Source organism: Aethalodelphis obliquidens, unplaced genomic scaffold (assembly GCF_003676395.1).
Source record: "Aethalodelphis obliquidens isolate GAN/ISIS:26980383/991018 unplaced genomic scaffold, ASM367639v1 scaffold53, whole genome shotgun sequence".
Classification (NCBI taxonomy): Eukaryota; Metazoa; Chordata; class Mammalia; order Artiodactyla; family Delphinidae; genus Aethalodelphis; species Aethalodelphis obliquidens.
Genome location: NW_020837997.1, coordinates 7306900 through 7322272, shown reverse-complemented (window position 1 = coordinate 7322272; position 15373 = coordinate 7306900). Strand labels below are relative to the sequence as shown.

General features: G+C 48.2%; 1 protein-coding gene across 3 annotated transcripts in view; it reads left to right on the top strand.

Annotated features, from left to right (window-relative positions):
• ILF3 (interleukin enhancer binding factor 3) overlaps positions 1-1568 on the top strand; it is a 28400-nt gene extending 26832 nt beyond the window's left edge. For all 3 annotated transcript variants that reach the window (XM_027085161.1, XM_027085160.1, XM_027085159.1), the window contains one exon: positions 887-1568. In XM_027085161.1, the coding sequence (XP_026940962.1) occupies positions 887-1023 (137 nt within the window). In that variant the 3' untranslated portion in view covers positions 1024-1568. The remainder of the gene's footprint in view (positions 1-886) is intronic.
• Positions 1569-15373: the final 13805 nt, after the last annotated feature.

Genomic DNA, 15373 nt, shown 5'->3' with positions numbered 1-15373 from the left:
GGGCAGCAGGCAGCACAGCATGGGGCCCCTTAAACTCAGAGCCAGCAGGGACCACACGGATTCCATGAGGAGGGGGCGTGGCCTGGCCTGGGCAGATAGCAGCACAGGTAGGGGGGCCCCGGTGGCAGCTGCAGCTTGGCTTCCATGTGGGGTAAGAACAAGGAGTGGGAGACACGGGCACACCAGGACCCTGTGAGAGCACGGGCTTAGGCACACCTCCAGCGTCGGGTTCTTCCCGAGCCAGGCGTTCAGAAATTGCCCTACTCTTTTTTTTTTTTTTTTTTTTTTTTTCCTTTCCTTTTTGCGGTACGCAGGCCTCTCACTGCTGTGGCCTCTCCTGCTGCGGAGCAACAGGCTCCGGACGCGCAGGCTCAGCGGCCATGGCTCACGGGCCCAGCCGCTCCACAGCATGTGGGATCCTCCCGGACCGGGGCACGGACCCATGTCCCCTGCATCGGCAGGCGGACTCCCAACCACTGCGCCACCAGGGAAGCCCTGCCCTACTATTAAATGTTGGCACCAACGGGAAAGAATACGGAGAACAGTGAGGGCCAAACAGAGCCTGACGTGGAGCTCTGGTTTGGGGTGGTGAGCTCAGCCTGTGCTCAGGCAGCCCCCGGTTACAGCTTCCGCTGCCCATGCGTCGTGGCTGGGCAGCTCCCCACCCCTCATAAACGCAGGGCTGATGGTCCCACCTCAGGGTTTTTGGGACAACTAGGCCCAGTGACCCTGGAAAGGCACTTAGCAGAACAAGGTGGAGCTTCCATGGCTGCCCTGCTGCGATCTCTCCGGCAGACACAGTTCTGGTGTTGGCTGACGTCCTGCTCTCTGACCGCGGGGCAGGCCTGTGCCTCTCACCTCTAACCCTCCCCCCTCTCTCCCTTAGGAGGCTACTCATCACAGTCGAACTACAACTCCCCGGGGTCCAGCCAGAATTACAGCGGCCCTCCCAGCTCCTACCAGTCGTCACAGGGGGGCTATGGCAGAAACGCAGATCACAGCATGAACTACCAGTACAGATAAAGCCCCCAAGGGGTGAAGATTTGTACCTTCTGCACTTACTCCCCCGTTGTAAGATTCAGTTTTATGCATCACAGTTAACATGTCAACCGGCCTCTCCAGGCCCCTTCCGCCCTACCTTGTCCACGTTGCTGTGTTGTGAGGTGCAGCTGGTCACTCCTGTGACCCGTCCTGTGACCCATATTTAGCTGTGCTTGGGACTCCGTGTCTTCAGTGGTTTGTTAGTTGCCATTACAACTTTGTCTGAGTAGAGTTTTTTTGAGTTCTTGCAATTAAGTATCCCTCTGTCTATTTACAATTGGTGTTAGTGTTAACTCAGTTTGTCTTTAAATAGTAACGGAAGGGATACTTCATCTGTTAATGCTTTTGTGAAGTGAGTTAAACGAGCTTTCTGTATTTTAATGCTTTAGTGTTTCAGTTTTATAAGTGAAGATTTTATTTTAAAAACCAGTGGGAAAGAGTGGGGGTTTTTTTTGTATGTCTGGTTCATTCAGGCAGTACATCTGAATTGAGCTGAATGTAGACGAATAAAGAAAAACAAAACTCTGTGCCTGTCGTAGTCCTGGGTGTCTGGGCCACCAGCAGCAAGATGGGCAGGTGCCTCCACTCTGTTCCCAGCACAGGAAGGCAGGGTGTGGGGGGCAGGGCAGTCCCTGGTCACCAGAGAACGGCCAAGGCCAGCAACCCAGTTTCCTGGCAGCTTGTAGAACCGGTGTCCCAGCGGCGCCATAGTCCCAGCTCTCCCGTTGGGCTGCAGAGTGACTTCCGGAGACCCACACTGCTGTAGGGGGTTTGCTCACACAGTTGGGCATGCTTTGTTTTCTCCATGAATTCTCATATGGTTTGAAGTGCAATTTCAAGTCACCACGGAGTAAAACATCCTTGTAGGTTGGGTACGTGTAACCTAAAAAAGCCCAGTTGAATCTGGCTGAAAGATGCCGAGATCTAGGGAACCCAGCCACAGAAGCATCCGTGCCAGGATGGCGCTTTGTGTCTGCAGCAGCCACGGCCTTTCCCCTGGTGCCGCCCCACCTCGAGCGTGTTCCACAGAGTGCACGGTTGGCGTGCTTCACGATCCTGGGTAATTTTGCAGTGGTTGGGAGACGTCTGTCACCTAGTGGGTAGAGGCCAGGGATGCTGCTGACCATTCTACGCTTGAATGTCAGCAGTGCGCAGGTGGAGGAACCCTCCCCAGAGCAGCCCCCTTCTCAACTCTGGCCCTGCGTCCGGGAGAAGTGGGGGTCGCGCCCGGATTGCTTTACCCGCCTGTCTGGAACGAGCCCCTCACTGAGGCCTGGGACTGCATCTCTACAGGAACCCACCTAGTCTTGCTGCCTCTCCACTCTCTCAGAGCAGGTACTGTTCAAGATTGTGGCCCCTTCGGGCTTCCCTGGTGGCGCAGTGGTTGGGAGTCCGCCTGCCGATGCAGGGGACACGGGTTCGTGCCCCGGTCCGGGAAGATCCCACAGGCCGTGGAGCGGCTGGGCCCGTGAGCCATGGCTGCTGAGCCTGCGCGTCCGGAGCCTGTGCTCTGCAACGGGAGAGGCCACAACGGTGAGAGGCCCACGTACGGCACACACACGAAAAAAAAAGATTGTGGCCCCTTGGCCTCCCGTGCTTGGTTAACCATGGCCTCTGGGAGAAGTGCGAACCATTCTTGACTCAGAATCACTCAGCTGAGGCAGCAAGTCCAGTGTGCCTTCAAAGGATGAAGATTTGCCTTCTTGGGGAGGTGAGAGAAAGGTGTTCTCCACTAAAAGAGGAAACATTGGAAGAATTTTGCTTACTGCCAGAGCAGAGGAGGCCTGGGATGCCAAATGGTCCAGCCCTGGGAGCGGGTCCCAGAGTGCAAACATTTGTGTTGGCCTGAAGTCCCCTGGGATCCCTCAGGCATTTGCACTTGGAGACCAGAGACAGACCTGAGGGATGGCTTCCAGCCTCGACTCCTCTCCCAGACAGGTCCAGGGGATGGAAAAAAAGAGACCCACACAAGATCACTTGGACCTTGTGTTTCAGAAGATAGGATAAAGGTGTGGACGGAAGCTGTGTCACTGAGAGAAGTCCATGGCGAGGAACACTCCTGCGACGCCTGCCAAACGCCTTCAACCGTGGACCTGCGTTTTCAACACAGGTTTCACCATTGGTTTCCCAAGCAGCAGCCACCACCACCATTCACATTTCTGAATGCAGACTCACCTCAAGGGAATGAATCTCAAGGTTAGGGAAGGCAGTGGCTAAATATGTACCTATGGTGACAAGTCCTCAGGGAGTTGAGACTTGCTGCCATGTTCATCTGTTGCGGGGAAGGGCTAGACCCCGGGTGGCTTATCTTTGATCAGATGCCTATCTGAGTCTTTGCCATGGTCAGGACAAGTTTATTGCCAAAAAGAGGGCGTTAACTGGGAAGCAAGCAGGATTTCCCCTTGCCTCTTCCAGCTTCTGGTGGCTCCAGCCGTCCCTTGGCTCGTGACAGCATCACACCAATCTCTGCCTCTGTCTTCACATGACATTTTCCTGTGAGTCTCTGCGTCTTAAATCTCCTCCCTTATATAAGGGCACCAGTCATTGGATTTGGGGCCCACCCTAGTCTAGGATGAGTTCATCCCAAGATCCTTAAAAACATCTACAAAGACCTTTCCAAGTAAGGTCACGTTCACAGATATCGGCTGTTAGGACTTGGAAATACTGTTTTGGGGGACAGTATTCAGCCCAGTACAAGGCTGGGTGAAGGTTTCATCTTCATTGATGCAGGCACAGCCCTGGGAGTTTGTCGGACACAGACAGGGTTACGGTAGTCAGGTCTGGACGCCACAGAGCCAGCAGCATCTTTGCAGCACAGGTAACTGTCCTGAGGAGACAGCTCGTGAGCCCAGATCCTTGGCACCCTGACTGTGCTCAGGGACCTCGCTGGTGGTGATGCAGCTGGCCAACAACAGTATCCCAGCCCTCAGGACCACCCCAGGAAGCTGGGTTCAGGAAGATGTGGCTGACACCTTGAGCATGAAGAAGGCCTTGCTGCTGGTGCATCACTCCTTCAAAGCTGACTGAGGCCTCCGCCCAGGCCTATTGCCCTCCAAGTCCAGGAGGCCAGCCTGGAGGAGGTCCTAACAGAGCTGCTTCTCCAGCTCCTCCTCCTCAGCCAGGGCCATGGTGGGCAACAGCTGGTTTAGGAAGAGATGTCTTGGCCCACGTGTTGCTGGAGGATGGTGTCATGCGTCCTGGAGTCACCAGCAGAGAGCACCAGGAGCATCAGCAGAAGGGTCGATGGCCCACAGCCTCAGCAAGTTGATCGGGACAGGGTGCTTGGTGGATAGGCCCTGGGGGTCAGTGACCTGGGACTGGGCACCACCCTGGAGGATGTCTTTGGAGGGAAGGTAGGAAGGGAGAAAGCACACGACTGACACCTCACGGCGGGTTGAGATGACGTCCCAGGGAGGGGCAGGGCCTTGCCGGGAATTTGAACTGATCCCAGGGAGAAGTATTGGGGATTAGAGACCTAGGATGAAAGGGGGCTTCTGAGCAGGAATGGGGGAGGCAAAGCCAGGATTTGCGCCTCTAGATTTAGCAGTCACTGGGGCCCTGGTTGTCCCTGGGGTCCAGCCTGACCTGAAGTCACCACCCAGCTGCCCGACTACTCTACCCTGGCAGGGACCTCCGATCATCAACCAGTCTTGTGTAACCAACAGGGCTGGCCCTGCCCCTAGGGACCCAGGCCTGGACCTCTCTGCAGCTGGGCTGTCCAGCCTCAGGAGTCCATGTCCAGGTGTGAGCGCCACGCCGGCTCTTCCTTCCCTTTGCTGGCCTGTTCCAAGACCTCTGGACACAATTTTGGGCAACAGGGCAGCACGTGTTTTTGGCTGAAAGGCTCATTCTAACGCATCCCGGAATAAATGGAAACTTCATGTGCTCATTTGTTTCATTCACACAACATGTATTTATTGGGTATTGCTTACGTATCAGTCCTGTACTGCAGGCTGGGAATGTGGCAGTGAACCTGGCCCCTGCCCTCATGGAGCTTCCAGGCACCAAGAGGGCCCTGTCCCAGCTGGGGCAGGGAGTGTCAGGAAAGGTTTTCTGTGTCTCAAGACAGTGTTGAGGGGGTGAGCCAAGGGTATGCCATGCCAAGGGAACAGACGGCTCAAACAATTCTCCTGAGAGGTGGCAATGGACTGCAAGGAGCTAAAGTCAGATGAGTGAGGCATTTGGGTTGCAAAAAGGAAAAAGTGTGGTTTGATGTAATCCTGGAGCCACCCAGTGCTGGGCCTTGACAGGCAGGCAGAGGTCTTCTAACCTTTATCCTGAGGACAATGGGGAGCCATGGAAAGATTCTGAGCTGGGAAGAACCCAGGCCGAGTGATGCTCAGGAACAGTCCCTTTGGCTATTGGGCGAAGAACATGTGTGTGGGAGAGGTGAAAATGGAGGCTGAGAGACCAGGAAAGAGGCTTGAGTTCTGGAACATCCGAGCTGAGGTTCAGAGTGATTATGTGGCAAAAGTCCACTGGACTTGGTGAGGGATCAACTTCCAGACCCAAGAGGGGATAAAACTGAATATCCCAGACAGCTGACTGGGACCAAGGGAGATGCATTGCCTTGCCCCAGGACACAGGAAGGAGAGGGGTCCAGACTCACCAGCTCTCTGCTGTGCTGTGGGAAAACAAGCAGGAATGTTTAAGGAGTGGCCACAGAGGTCATTCCGCACAGGTCGCAAGTCCTGGCCCTGTGGCCTTCCCAATGTTTCCCAAAATGCTGGCATCCTGGCACCAGGTCTGTGGGGGCCGAGACTATGTCACAAGACAGCTCCCACCCCCAGCTGGATAAACCAGAGAAAATACCATCCAGGCTTCTGGGAGCCCTATTTCAACATCAGAGGTATTCAAACCCCCAACTCTCATCCAGAGGTTCTGGATTTTCCACTCCACGCCCGGAAACTCCTGCCCTTCTGGGTTCCTGGACCTTAGTACCCACTCCTTAAGGGCAGTCCCCTACGTCTAGTTCTGGGGGGGCGGGGTACGCTGCGCAGTTGCGGGGACGCCAAGGAAGGGGAGGTTGGAGAATCTACTGAGAGTACCAACCCCGGTCACGCACCTGGAAAGGTACGCGGGCTTCCACTTGAGGGGCGCAGAAATCACCCGAGGACTCGCTTGTGCAAACACCACCCTTTCAAAAACGACGTCCTCCTTGCCCCTAGGACCGCCTCTTGGCGCACCGACGCTTCAACAGGGCCAATCAACAGGCCCCGCTCCGAATGGGTGCTTTTCACAGGCTCCGCCCCTTGACATCCTACGCTGTGTCATCGAGCCAGCGCTTCTAATTGGACAGTTTCTCAAGCTTCACCCATGGCCCCGCTCCTATGGGATGGGCACTTGCGCAAAGCGCGCCGCTTTTAATAGGCCGCTTCCGCAGGCTCCGCCCCGAGGGCGGCTGCCTCCCTGGTCTCCGGGCGACGTGCGCGGCTCTGTCCAGAGTGCTGAAGCCGCGCTCCTAGCGCTGCCTCAACGGGCGGTCTTGTGGCCCCCCCCACAGCCCTCCCTGCTGAGAGGCGCCGAAACGGTAAAGGAGGTGCCACTGCACCCCACCTCCAACCCCGACTTTACCTCTGGTGATAGAAAAGGCTCCCTTCACTCCATGCTTCTATCTAGCTCAGAGGAACGCCAAAGTCCCCACCGCAAACCAGAGGCCTTTCAGGATCTCACGCTGTGACCTTGCCACACTCACCTTCCGCTCCTTCCTTCACTCCCTCCAGCCACACTGCTCTCCCTGATGCACTGCAAACGATCCAGATACATTCCCACCTCACAGAGCCTTCGCTCTCACTGTTCCCACTGCCTGAAATGCTCTCTCGGATCTCATTTGGCCCCTCCCTCATCTCCTTCAGGCCTTACCTCAAATCTCACCTTCTCAGTGAGTCTGGTCCTGACCACGCTACTTAAAATAGTCACCTCCCATCTCCTCTCCTTTCCTGCCCTCTTTATTCCCAACACTCATTACCACCCGAGACATGACGTGTTTTACAATTTTTTCTTGTTCACCCCTCCAGGGAATGGATTTTTGTCTGTTTTTTCACTGCTATGTTGCCCGCTGTGAGAACAGTGCCTGACACAGAGTGGGTGCTCCGTAATGTTTATTCATGTGTGTATGTTGGCATTTACTGTGTACCTTCATAATGACCCTCTACCCCAATTTAAAGATGAAGACACTGAGACTCACAGAGTGGCCATCGCCTGACTAAAGTCACCTGGCTTCTGAGTGGCAGAGCCTGAATCCCCTCTTCCACTTCCTCTGGCTGTAACCCCTTCGCCCCTGCTCTGTGCTGCAATCCCTAACACTGCCTTCTTCAGGAAAAGAAGCTGTATGAGAGGGCGGCTTCACAGGGCTCAGACAGGCCGAGATTTCAATTCCTGTTCCTGGATTACTACTCCTGTGACCAGGAGGGAGTTAGTAAATATCTCTGCCTCAATTACTTTATTCATAAAATGGAGATGATAATAGTACCCACCTCATTGTCCTGTGAGAGTCCAATAAGGCAGTGACAGCGTATGGCTTACCAGACACCAGACACACACTGGCACCTGCTCCATTAGTGTTGGCAGCGTTGGCTCTTAATCATCATAATTTTTTGGGAGAACGAAAAGAAATATTGGAAAATCAGGAGAATGAGGCTAGAAAAGCTATAGGAAGAATGTTTCAAGAAGGTGGGAGTGGGCTTCCCTGGTGGCGCAGTGGTTGAGAGTCCGCCTGTCGATGCAGGGGACACGGGTTCGTGCCCTCGTCCGGGAAGATCCCACACGCCGCGGAGCGGCTGGGCCCGTGCGCCACAACTACTGAGCCTGCGCTCTAGAGCCCGTACGAACCACAACTACTGAGCCTGCACGCCACAACTACTGAAACCCGCCCGCCTAGAGCCCGTGCTCTGCAACAAGAGAAGCCACCACAATGAGAAAGCCGCGCACCGCAACAAAGAGTAGCTCCCGCTCCCCACAACTAGAGAAAGCCCATGCACGGCAACGAAGACCCAATGAAGCAAAAAATAAGTTAAATTAAATAAATTTTTTAAAAAAGGGAAAAAACCGCATGCTTTAAAAAAAAAAATAATAACACAGAGTTACCAGAGTTCTCCTGTTAAGGGGGCAGGTGAAATGGCGTTGGAGAGGCTGTGCAGAAACAGGCACTTCCATATACTGCTTGCTGGTGAAGGTGCAAACGCCACAAACCCTATAGAGGGCATTGAATAGGATTTATTATTCTCTTTGACCTAGTCATCTAGCTGCTGGAAAATCTTCCTAAAGAAATACTTGCTGCCCTGTGAAATGACTTAAATACAAGATCATTCACTGCAGCCTTGTTTGTAGAAGCAAAAGATTACTCACAAGTGAGAATCAACAGGAGACCCCATAAGTGAGAGCTGGTCTACCCATACTTTGGAATACTAGACAACTTTTGAAAAAGAACAAGGATGGGAATTTCCTGGTGGTCCAGTGGTTGGGATGCCTCACTTTCACTCCAAGGGCCTGAGTTCAATCCCTGGTTGGGGAATTAAGATCCCACAAGCCATGCAGTGTGGCCAAATTTTTTAAAAATAAATTAATTAATTAAAAAAGAAAAAGAACAAGGAGACTATGTACTGACATGGGATGGCCTCCAAGGTGTACACAAGAAGGGAAGTGCATGCCCCACGGTTACTAGCAAGCCTCCTTTTGTGTATAAAGGGATAAAAGTAAGTATTTAACTTAATATTTGCTTCTGTTTGCATGAAAAAACACTAGAAGGACGCAAGAATCTGATAAAACATGTTACTAGGAAAGGCTGAGTTGGAAAGTGAGTATGGGGGGGATGAGTTTGTTCACCTTTTGTACTTTCTGAATTTTTTATACATTCAGAAATGTGAAATATTACAAATACAGAAAAGTGCATAAAATACAAAAGTGCCGTTCATTGAACACTCTTGTAGTTACAACCTCCAAAGACCAATATTTTGTATTTTTGTTCCATATGAAGATTTTATATATATATATATATATATATATATATATATACATACACACACACACACATATATTTTATTTTATTTTAAAATTTATTTATTTATTTATTTAGGCTGTGCCAGGTCTTAGTTACGGCATCTTAGTTAGTTCTTAGTTACGGGATCTTTCATTCGAACTCTCAGTTGTGGCATGCATGCGGGATCTAGTTCCCTGACCAGGGATCGAACCCGGGCCCCCTGCACTGGGAGCACGGAGTCTTAGCCACTGCACCACGAGGGAAGTCCCAGTACATATATATTTTAAAAAGGAGTGTTCAGCTCAGCTGTGTTGAATTCTGCTGCCAAATCATCTGAGTAATGAAAGATGTCAGTAAATGGCTCAAACATCTGAAAATGTGTTCAATCTCAGCAGCATAAAATCATGGAATGCACATTAAAGCCAAAGGAGATGCCATTTCTCAGTCACCCGATCGGCAAAATCGAACAGTTCTATAAATATAGTTGGTGAAAACCTGATGAGGAAGCTTATCTACACTGCTGTTGTGGGTGTCAATTGGTGTGATCACCTTGAAAAAAGTTGGTCCTGCCTTTTCCAGTTGAATATACACCTGATCTAGGGTCCTGCAGTTCTATTCCTAGGATTCTTGCAGAAGTGTACAACGAGATGCACACACAAATGCTCAGAGCAGCACTGTTTATAATAGCAAAACCAAACACACAAAACAAAAGCTGGGGACTTCCCTGGTGGTGCAGTGGTAAAGAATCTGCCTTACAACACAGGGGACGCTTCGATCCCTCGTCAGGGAACTAAGACCCCACATGCCGTGGGGCAACTAAGACTGTGCCACAACTACTGAGCTCGCATGCCTCAACTAGAGAGCCCGAGTGCTGCAAACTACAGAGCCCATGCGCTCTGGAGCCTGTGCACCACAACGAAGAGCCTGCGTGCTACAACAAAAGATCCTGCATGCCTCAGCGAAGATCCCGCATGCTGCAACTAAGACCGGACACAGCCAAAAATAAATAAATAAATAAATAAATAAATAAATGATGAATAAATCTTTAAAAACAAAAACTGAAGAGTTCACAAGTCCATTGACTGAGAAATTATAAGTACATCGTGGTATATTTATACCAATACATAAAAAAGAAATGAATGGATCACAACTACATACAACACAAATGAATTTTACAAACATACTTGTAAGGAACATTAAACAAATCACAGGGACTAGATGTGGCATAATATGATTTTATTAGTGGAATAGCTGTGGGACAGACGGCAATTTCTCCCATACCTCCTTTTTGCTATTGAGTTAAAAAAAAAAACTACTATGAAACTTATACTAGAGTAAGTTGTAAGGGTTTTGAAATTTTTAGACAATTCCATGAGTCAGTGATCCATGACTAGTGGAAAATGACAGTTCAAACACTCTGTTAGTCTATGAAAGATTCCAGAAGATTAAAAAAAAAAAACTCCACCATTAGTATATTGAGATGAATCAACCCTAAACAAGACAACTGCAACAATAAAGTACATATTTTCTTTTATATGCTGAAAAATATGTAAGTATAGACAAGAGTGAATACTAAGGACTTCCCTGGTGCCGCAGTGGTTAAGAATCTGCCTGCCAATGCAGGGGACAGGGGTTCGAGCCCGGGTCGGGGAAGATCCCACATGCCGTGGAGCAATCGAGCCTGTGCGCCGTACTACTGAAGCCCCCCGTGCGTAGAGCCCGTGTCACCGAAATGGGAAGCCACCGAAATGAGAAGCCTGGGCACCGCAACGAAGAGTAGCCCCCCATTCGCCGCAACTAGAGAAAGCCGGTGCGCAGCAACGAAGACCCAACGCAGCAAAAAAAAAAAAAGAAGGAAAAGAAAAATGCATGCATACTAAACATCACTTAATATTAAGAGGTTAAAAAAAAATTAAGAGATGAGAACTATTTACATGGGACAGGCATGGGAAAGATAATTCACAGTATACATTTTATGTGTATTTTTTAAGCATGTGTTATCTATTTAAAAAACTTAAATCTATTTAATTAAAATGGAATCATAAGTCAAGTTTATTAAATTCCTGAGTTCTCAAAAACTTCTTTGTATTTCATACATTTTTTGTTAGTGCACACGTTTTATTTACATATATATATTTACCATATACTGTGGTAAAATATACATTTTACCATTTTAAACTTTTTTCATATTTTCTAAAAGATTTCTTTCCCCCCTTTTATTGAGATATAATTAACATATAATATAACACTGTACTAGTTTAGGTGTACAACATAATGATTTGATATATGTATATACTGCGAATATATTTAATTTTTTGAATGGGAAATAAAAACATCAAAAAATATTAAAAAGGTAATCGATCTCCTGCATGCTAGCTTGAGGAGCTTCACAGATCCACTTCTTAGTGAAACGTGAAAAGTATTATAAAACAATCATTTAAAGTCTCTGGAAATAATCTCAAGGGCATACAGTAAATGAGGAAACAACTATTGAAAAAAATCTATGAGTAAATTCGGCTAGACTAGGGAGCTGGTATTTGATATCTCCTACCTCCCTCCTTTATACCAGTTCAGCGAGATGGAAACTCCAGTCCAGACTGGAGTAACCAGTAGCAGGAGGTTGCTCCCCAGTCGGAGGGCTAACTTCTCAGGAAGGGCAGCAAGTCAGTATTTCTCATTCTACTCACAGCTACCTGTGTTGAGGCTTAGTTACAGACAAGTGCAGCTCTTCAAAGAGAGAATAACTGAGAATTTGCCAAAATTATGGAAAGACCACAATCCTCACATCCAAGAAGTCCAGGGAATCCCAAACAGGATAAATTAAAATTATTAGATACATCATGTGAAATTGCAAACTGGCAAAGATAAAGGAATAATTTTTAAAGGAAACCAGAAAGACAAAAACAGATCTCAAGAAATAGCATTTACATTTACATTACAATATCACTTACTATTTCTTAAGTGATAATAGAAGCCACAAGTGGAATAAATTCAATGTGCTAAGAGAAAATAATTGTCAACCTAGAATTCTATATTCGGTGAAACAATTTTTCAAGCACCAGGGCAAAATAAATTTCTTTTAGGTAAACAGAAATTTAGAAAGTTTATCAACACAGGGTTCTTATTATTGAAAAAAGTGTCAAAGAGGTACTTCTGACAAACAGAAATTGATCTGAGATCTGTGAGTAGAAGTTATAAGCAAAGATATTGCTATATATGTGAATATATTTATAAACATTTATTGCATAAAACAACAAGAACAACAATAATGCCAAATTTGTGAGGAAAAAAACCCCGGTCAAGATATCAAACACTGGACAGACAAGCCTTCTGAGTTCTGAGTTCAACTGTCTAGAAACCTTAAGTTGATTGGGACCATGGTAAAGGTAAAAATCTATAATTTGTTAAGTATGCCACTTAAAATTGCTAGAGCATCTACCACAAAAATATAAAGTGCACAGAAGTTTCATAAAATAAGAGGGAAAATGAATTGAGAAAAATTTTTTGATTGATTCAAAAGAAGGCAAGAGAGATAGGAAAGAAAAAACAAATATAAGAACCCACAGAAGCTACAAGAATAGAAAGCCTGTAAAAAGATGGTATCAGATCCATTATAAATGTATATTGGTAACCATTATAAATGTAAATCGACTAAACTTATCAATAAAAGGCAAAGATCATTGGAACGGTGGAAAAGTACAAAAATCCAGCTTTTTGTTGTTTTCTAAATATACACAAACGAGACAAAAAATTTCTAAATAGTGGGATATACAAAAATATTTAAGGGTTATCATAACATGAAAGTAATTGGGGAGGTTATTTTATTTTATTATTTATTTATTTATAAAAATATTAAAATATTTATTTATTGGCTGCATAGGGTCTTAATTGCGGCACGTGTGATCTCTCGTTGTGTCTCACGGGCTCTTCGTTGCGGTGAGTGGGCTTCTCTCTAGTTGTGGAGCACTGGCTCCAGAGTGTGTGGGCTCAGTAGTTGCGGCGCGCGGGCTTAGTTGACCCGCGGCATGTGGGTTCTTAGTTCCCTGACCAGGGATCGAACCCTCGTCTCCTGCACTGGAAGACGGATTCTTAACCACAGGACCACCAGGGAAGTCCCCTGGAGTAGTTTTTTTTTTTTTTTTAATTTATTTAACGTATTTATTTTTGGCTGCGTTGGGTCTTCATTGCTGTGTGCGGGCTTTCTCTAGTTGCGGCTAGCGGGGGCTATTCTTCGTTGCGGTGCGGGGGCTTCTCATTGCGGTGACTTCTCTTGTTGCAGATCACGGGCTCTAGGTGCGTGGGCTTCAGTAGTTGTGGCTCGCTAGCTCTAGAGCACAGCCTCAGTAGTTGCAGCACACGGGCTTAGTTGCTCCGTGGCATGTGGGATCTTCCCGGACCAGGGCTCAAACCCATGTGCCCTGCATTGGCAGGTGGATTATTTAACCACTGAGCCACCAGGGAAGTCCCTGGAGTAGTTATTTTAATATCAAATAAAAAGATACACACGGGCTTCCCTGGTGGTGCAGTGGTTGAGAGTCCGCCTGCCGATGCAGGGGACACGGGTTCGTGCCCCGGTCCGGGAAGATCCCACATGCCGCAGAGCGGCTGGGCCCATGAGCCATGGCCGCTGAGCCTGCGCGTCCGGAGCCTGTGCTCCGCAACGGGAGAGGCCACAACAGTGAGAGGCCCGCGTACCGCAAAAAAAACAAAAAAAAAAAAAAAGAATACCATGACCAAGCTGGATTTATTTCAGGAATGGAAATAAAATGTATATAATAAATTAGAAAGTAAATATTATATGATTGGACTTTCTTTTCTTTTCATTGTTTTTTTTTTTTTTTGGCCCCCTCCAAATCACAGCCTGGCCAGTAGTGACACTAATCTCTCCAAACCTTTAGGCCTTTTTTAAGTTCAGTCCCGGAGGTGGAGGGCATGAGCTGGTACTACTGAGAAGGGGAAGACGGAGGTAGGTAGGCATGTTTGGGAGGACAATCATGAATTCTGCTTTAGACATGTGGAGTTTGGATGTCTACAGATGCCCACTGGGGGTGTCAAGGAGGCATCTCTCAAGAGGAGATGGGAGTTCAGGAGAGAAGACTATGCTGAGAATAAAAATTTGGGTATTGTCAATGTATAGAGGGTTTTTTAAAAAAATTAATTTGTTTATCTTATTCATTTATTTTTGGCTGCTTTGCCTCTTCATTGATGCACGCTGCAGTTCTCTCTAGTTACAACGAGCGGGGGCTACTCTTCGTTGTGGTACAAGGGCTTCTCATTGCGGTGGCTTCTCTTATTGCAGAGCACAAGGCTCTAGGCGCGCAGGCTTCAGTAGTTGTGGCTCGCGGGCTCCAGAGTGCAGGCTCAGTAGTTGCGGTGCACGGACTTAGTTACTCCGTGGCATGTGGGATCTTCCCAGACCAGTGCTGGAACCTGTGTCCCCTGCATTGGCAGGCAGATTCTTAACCACTGCACCACCGGGGAAGTCCTGTATAGAGGTTTTTAAAAGCATCATATCAATTACAGGATATGTGATATACAGTCATCGGTGGTGGAGGGTTTTTAAGATTGGGGGAGTCAGGAGCAACTGACGGTGAAAATATGAGCCAGTGTGGGAATATCAGATGAGTGTTGCTGACAATGGCAATAGCAAGTTCAAAGGCTCTGAGGTGGGCTTCATTGGTGGGCGCTTTCCAGACGTGGACTCAGTGAGGACTCCACCACACTGAGAAACTGGTAGCATTAGCCCAAGGCTTCTAGGTCAGGCTCTTGCTGAGATCAGCCGGGCTTTCGGCGGGTGGTCCCGAAAGGAAGGCTTCTGGGGCAAACGCGCCCTCTGCTGGCCAGGTCAGATATCAGCTCCATTTCCAACCATAAGATTATTAAAGTATTAATATATATCTATACTGTTATTATTATTATTAGTGGGTTAGGACCCAGGTTGTATCCCTGGTCGGGGAACTAGGATCCCGCAAGCTGAGAGGGGCGGCCAAAAAAAAAATTGACAAAAGATTACGTCAGGCACTGTGTAAAAATCTATATACATCCATCCTGTCATTCAGTATTCGCAACGTCCCTATGTCTAGATACTATTATTCGGCCCATTTGATGGAAGATAAAATTATAGCTAGAGAGGCTTTTACTTCGAGGAATTGGCAGGAACGGGCCTCCAAACCAAGACAATTTTAATGTTTCGCAGCAGTGTGCTGCCTGTGGGAACTAACTGGGCGCAGCGCAGAGACAAGCTCGCAGACGTCCGTTTCCATGGTTCATCTGACGCTCTCCCTCAACTTCGGCCCGCGTCGCGCGCCACGTGACCTCAGCCAACATGGCGCCGCCCAGGGTGTTCCACGGACC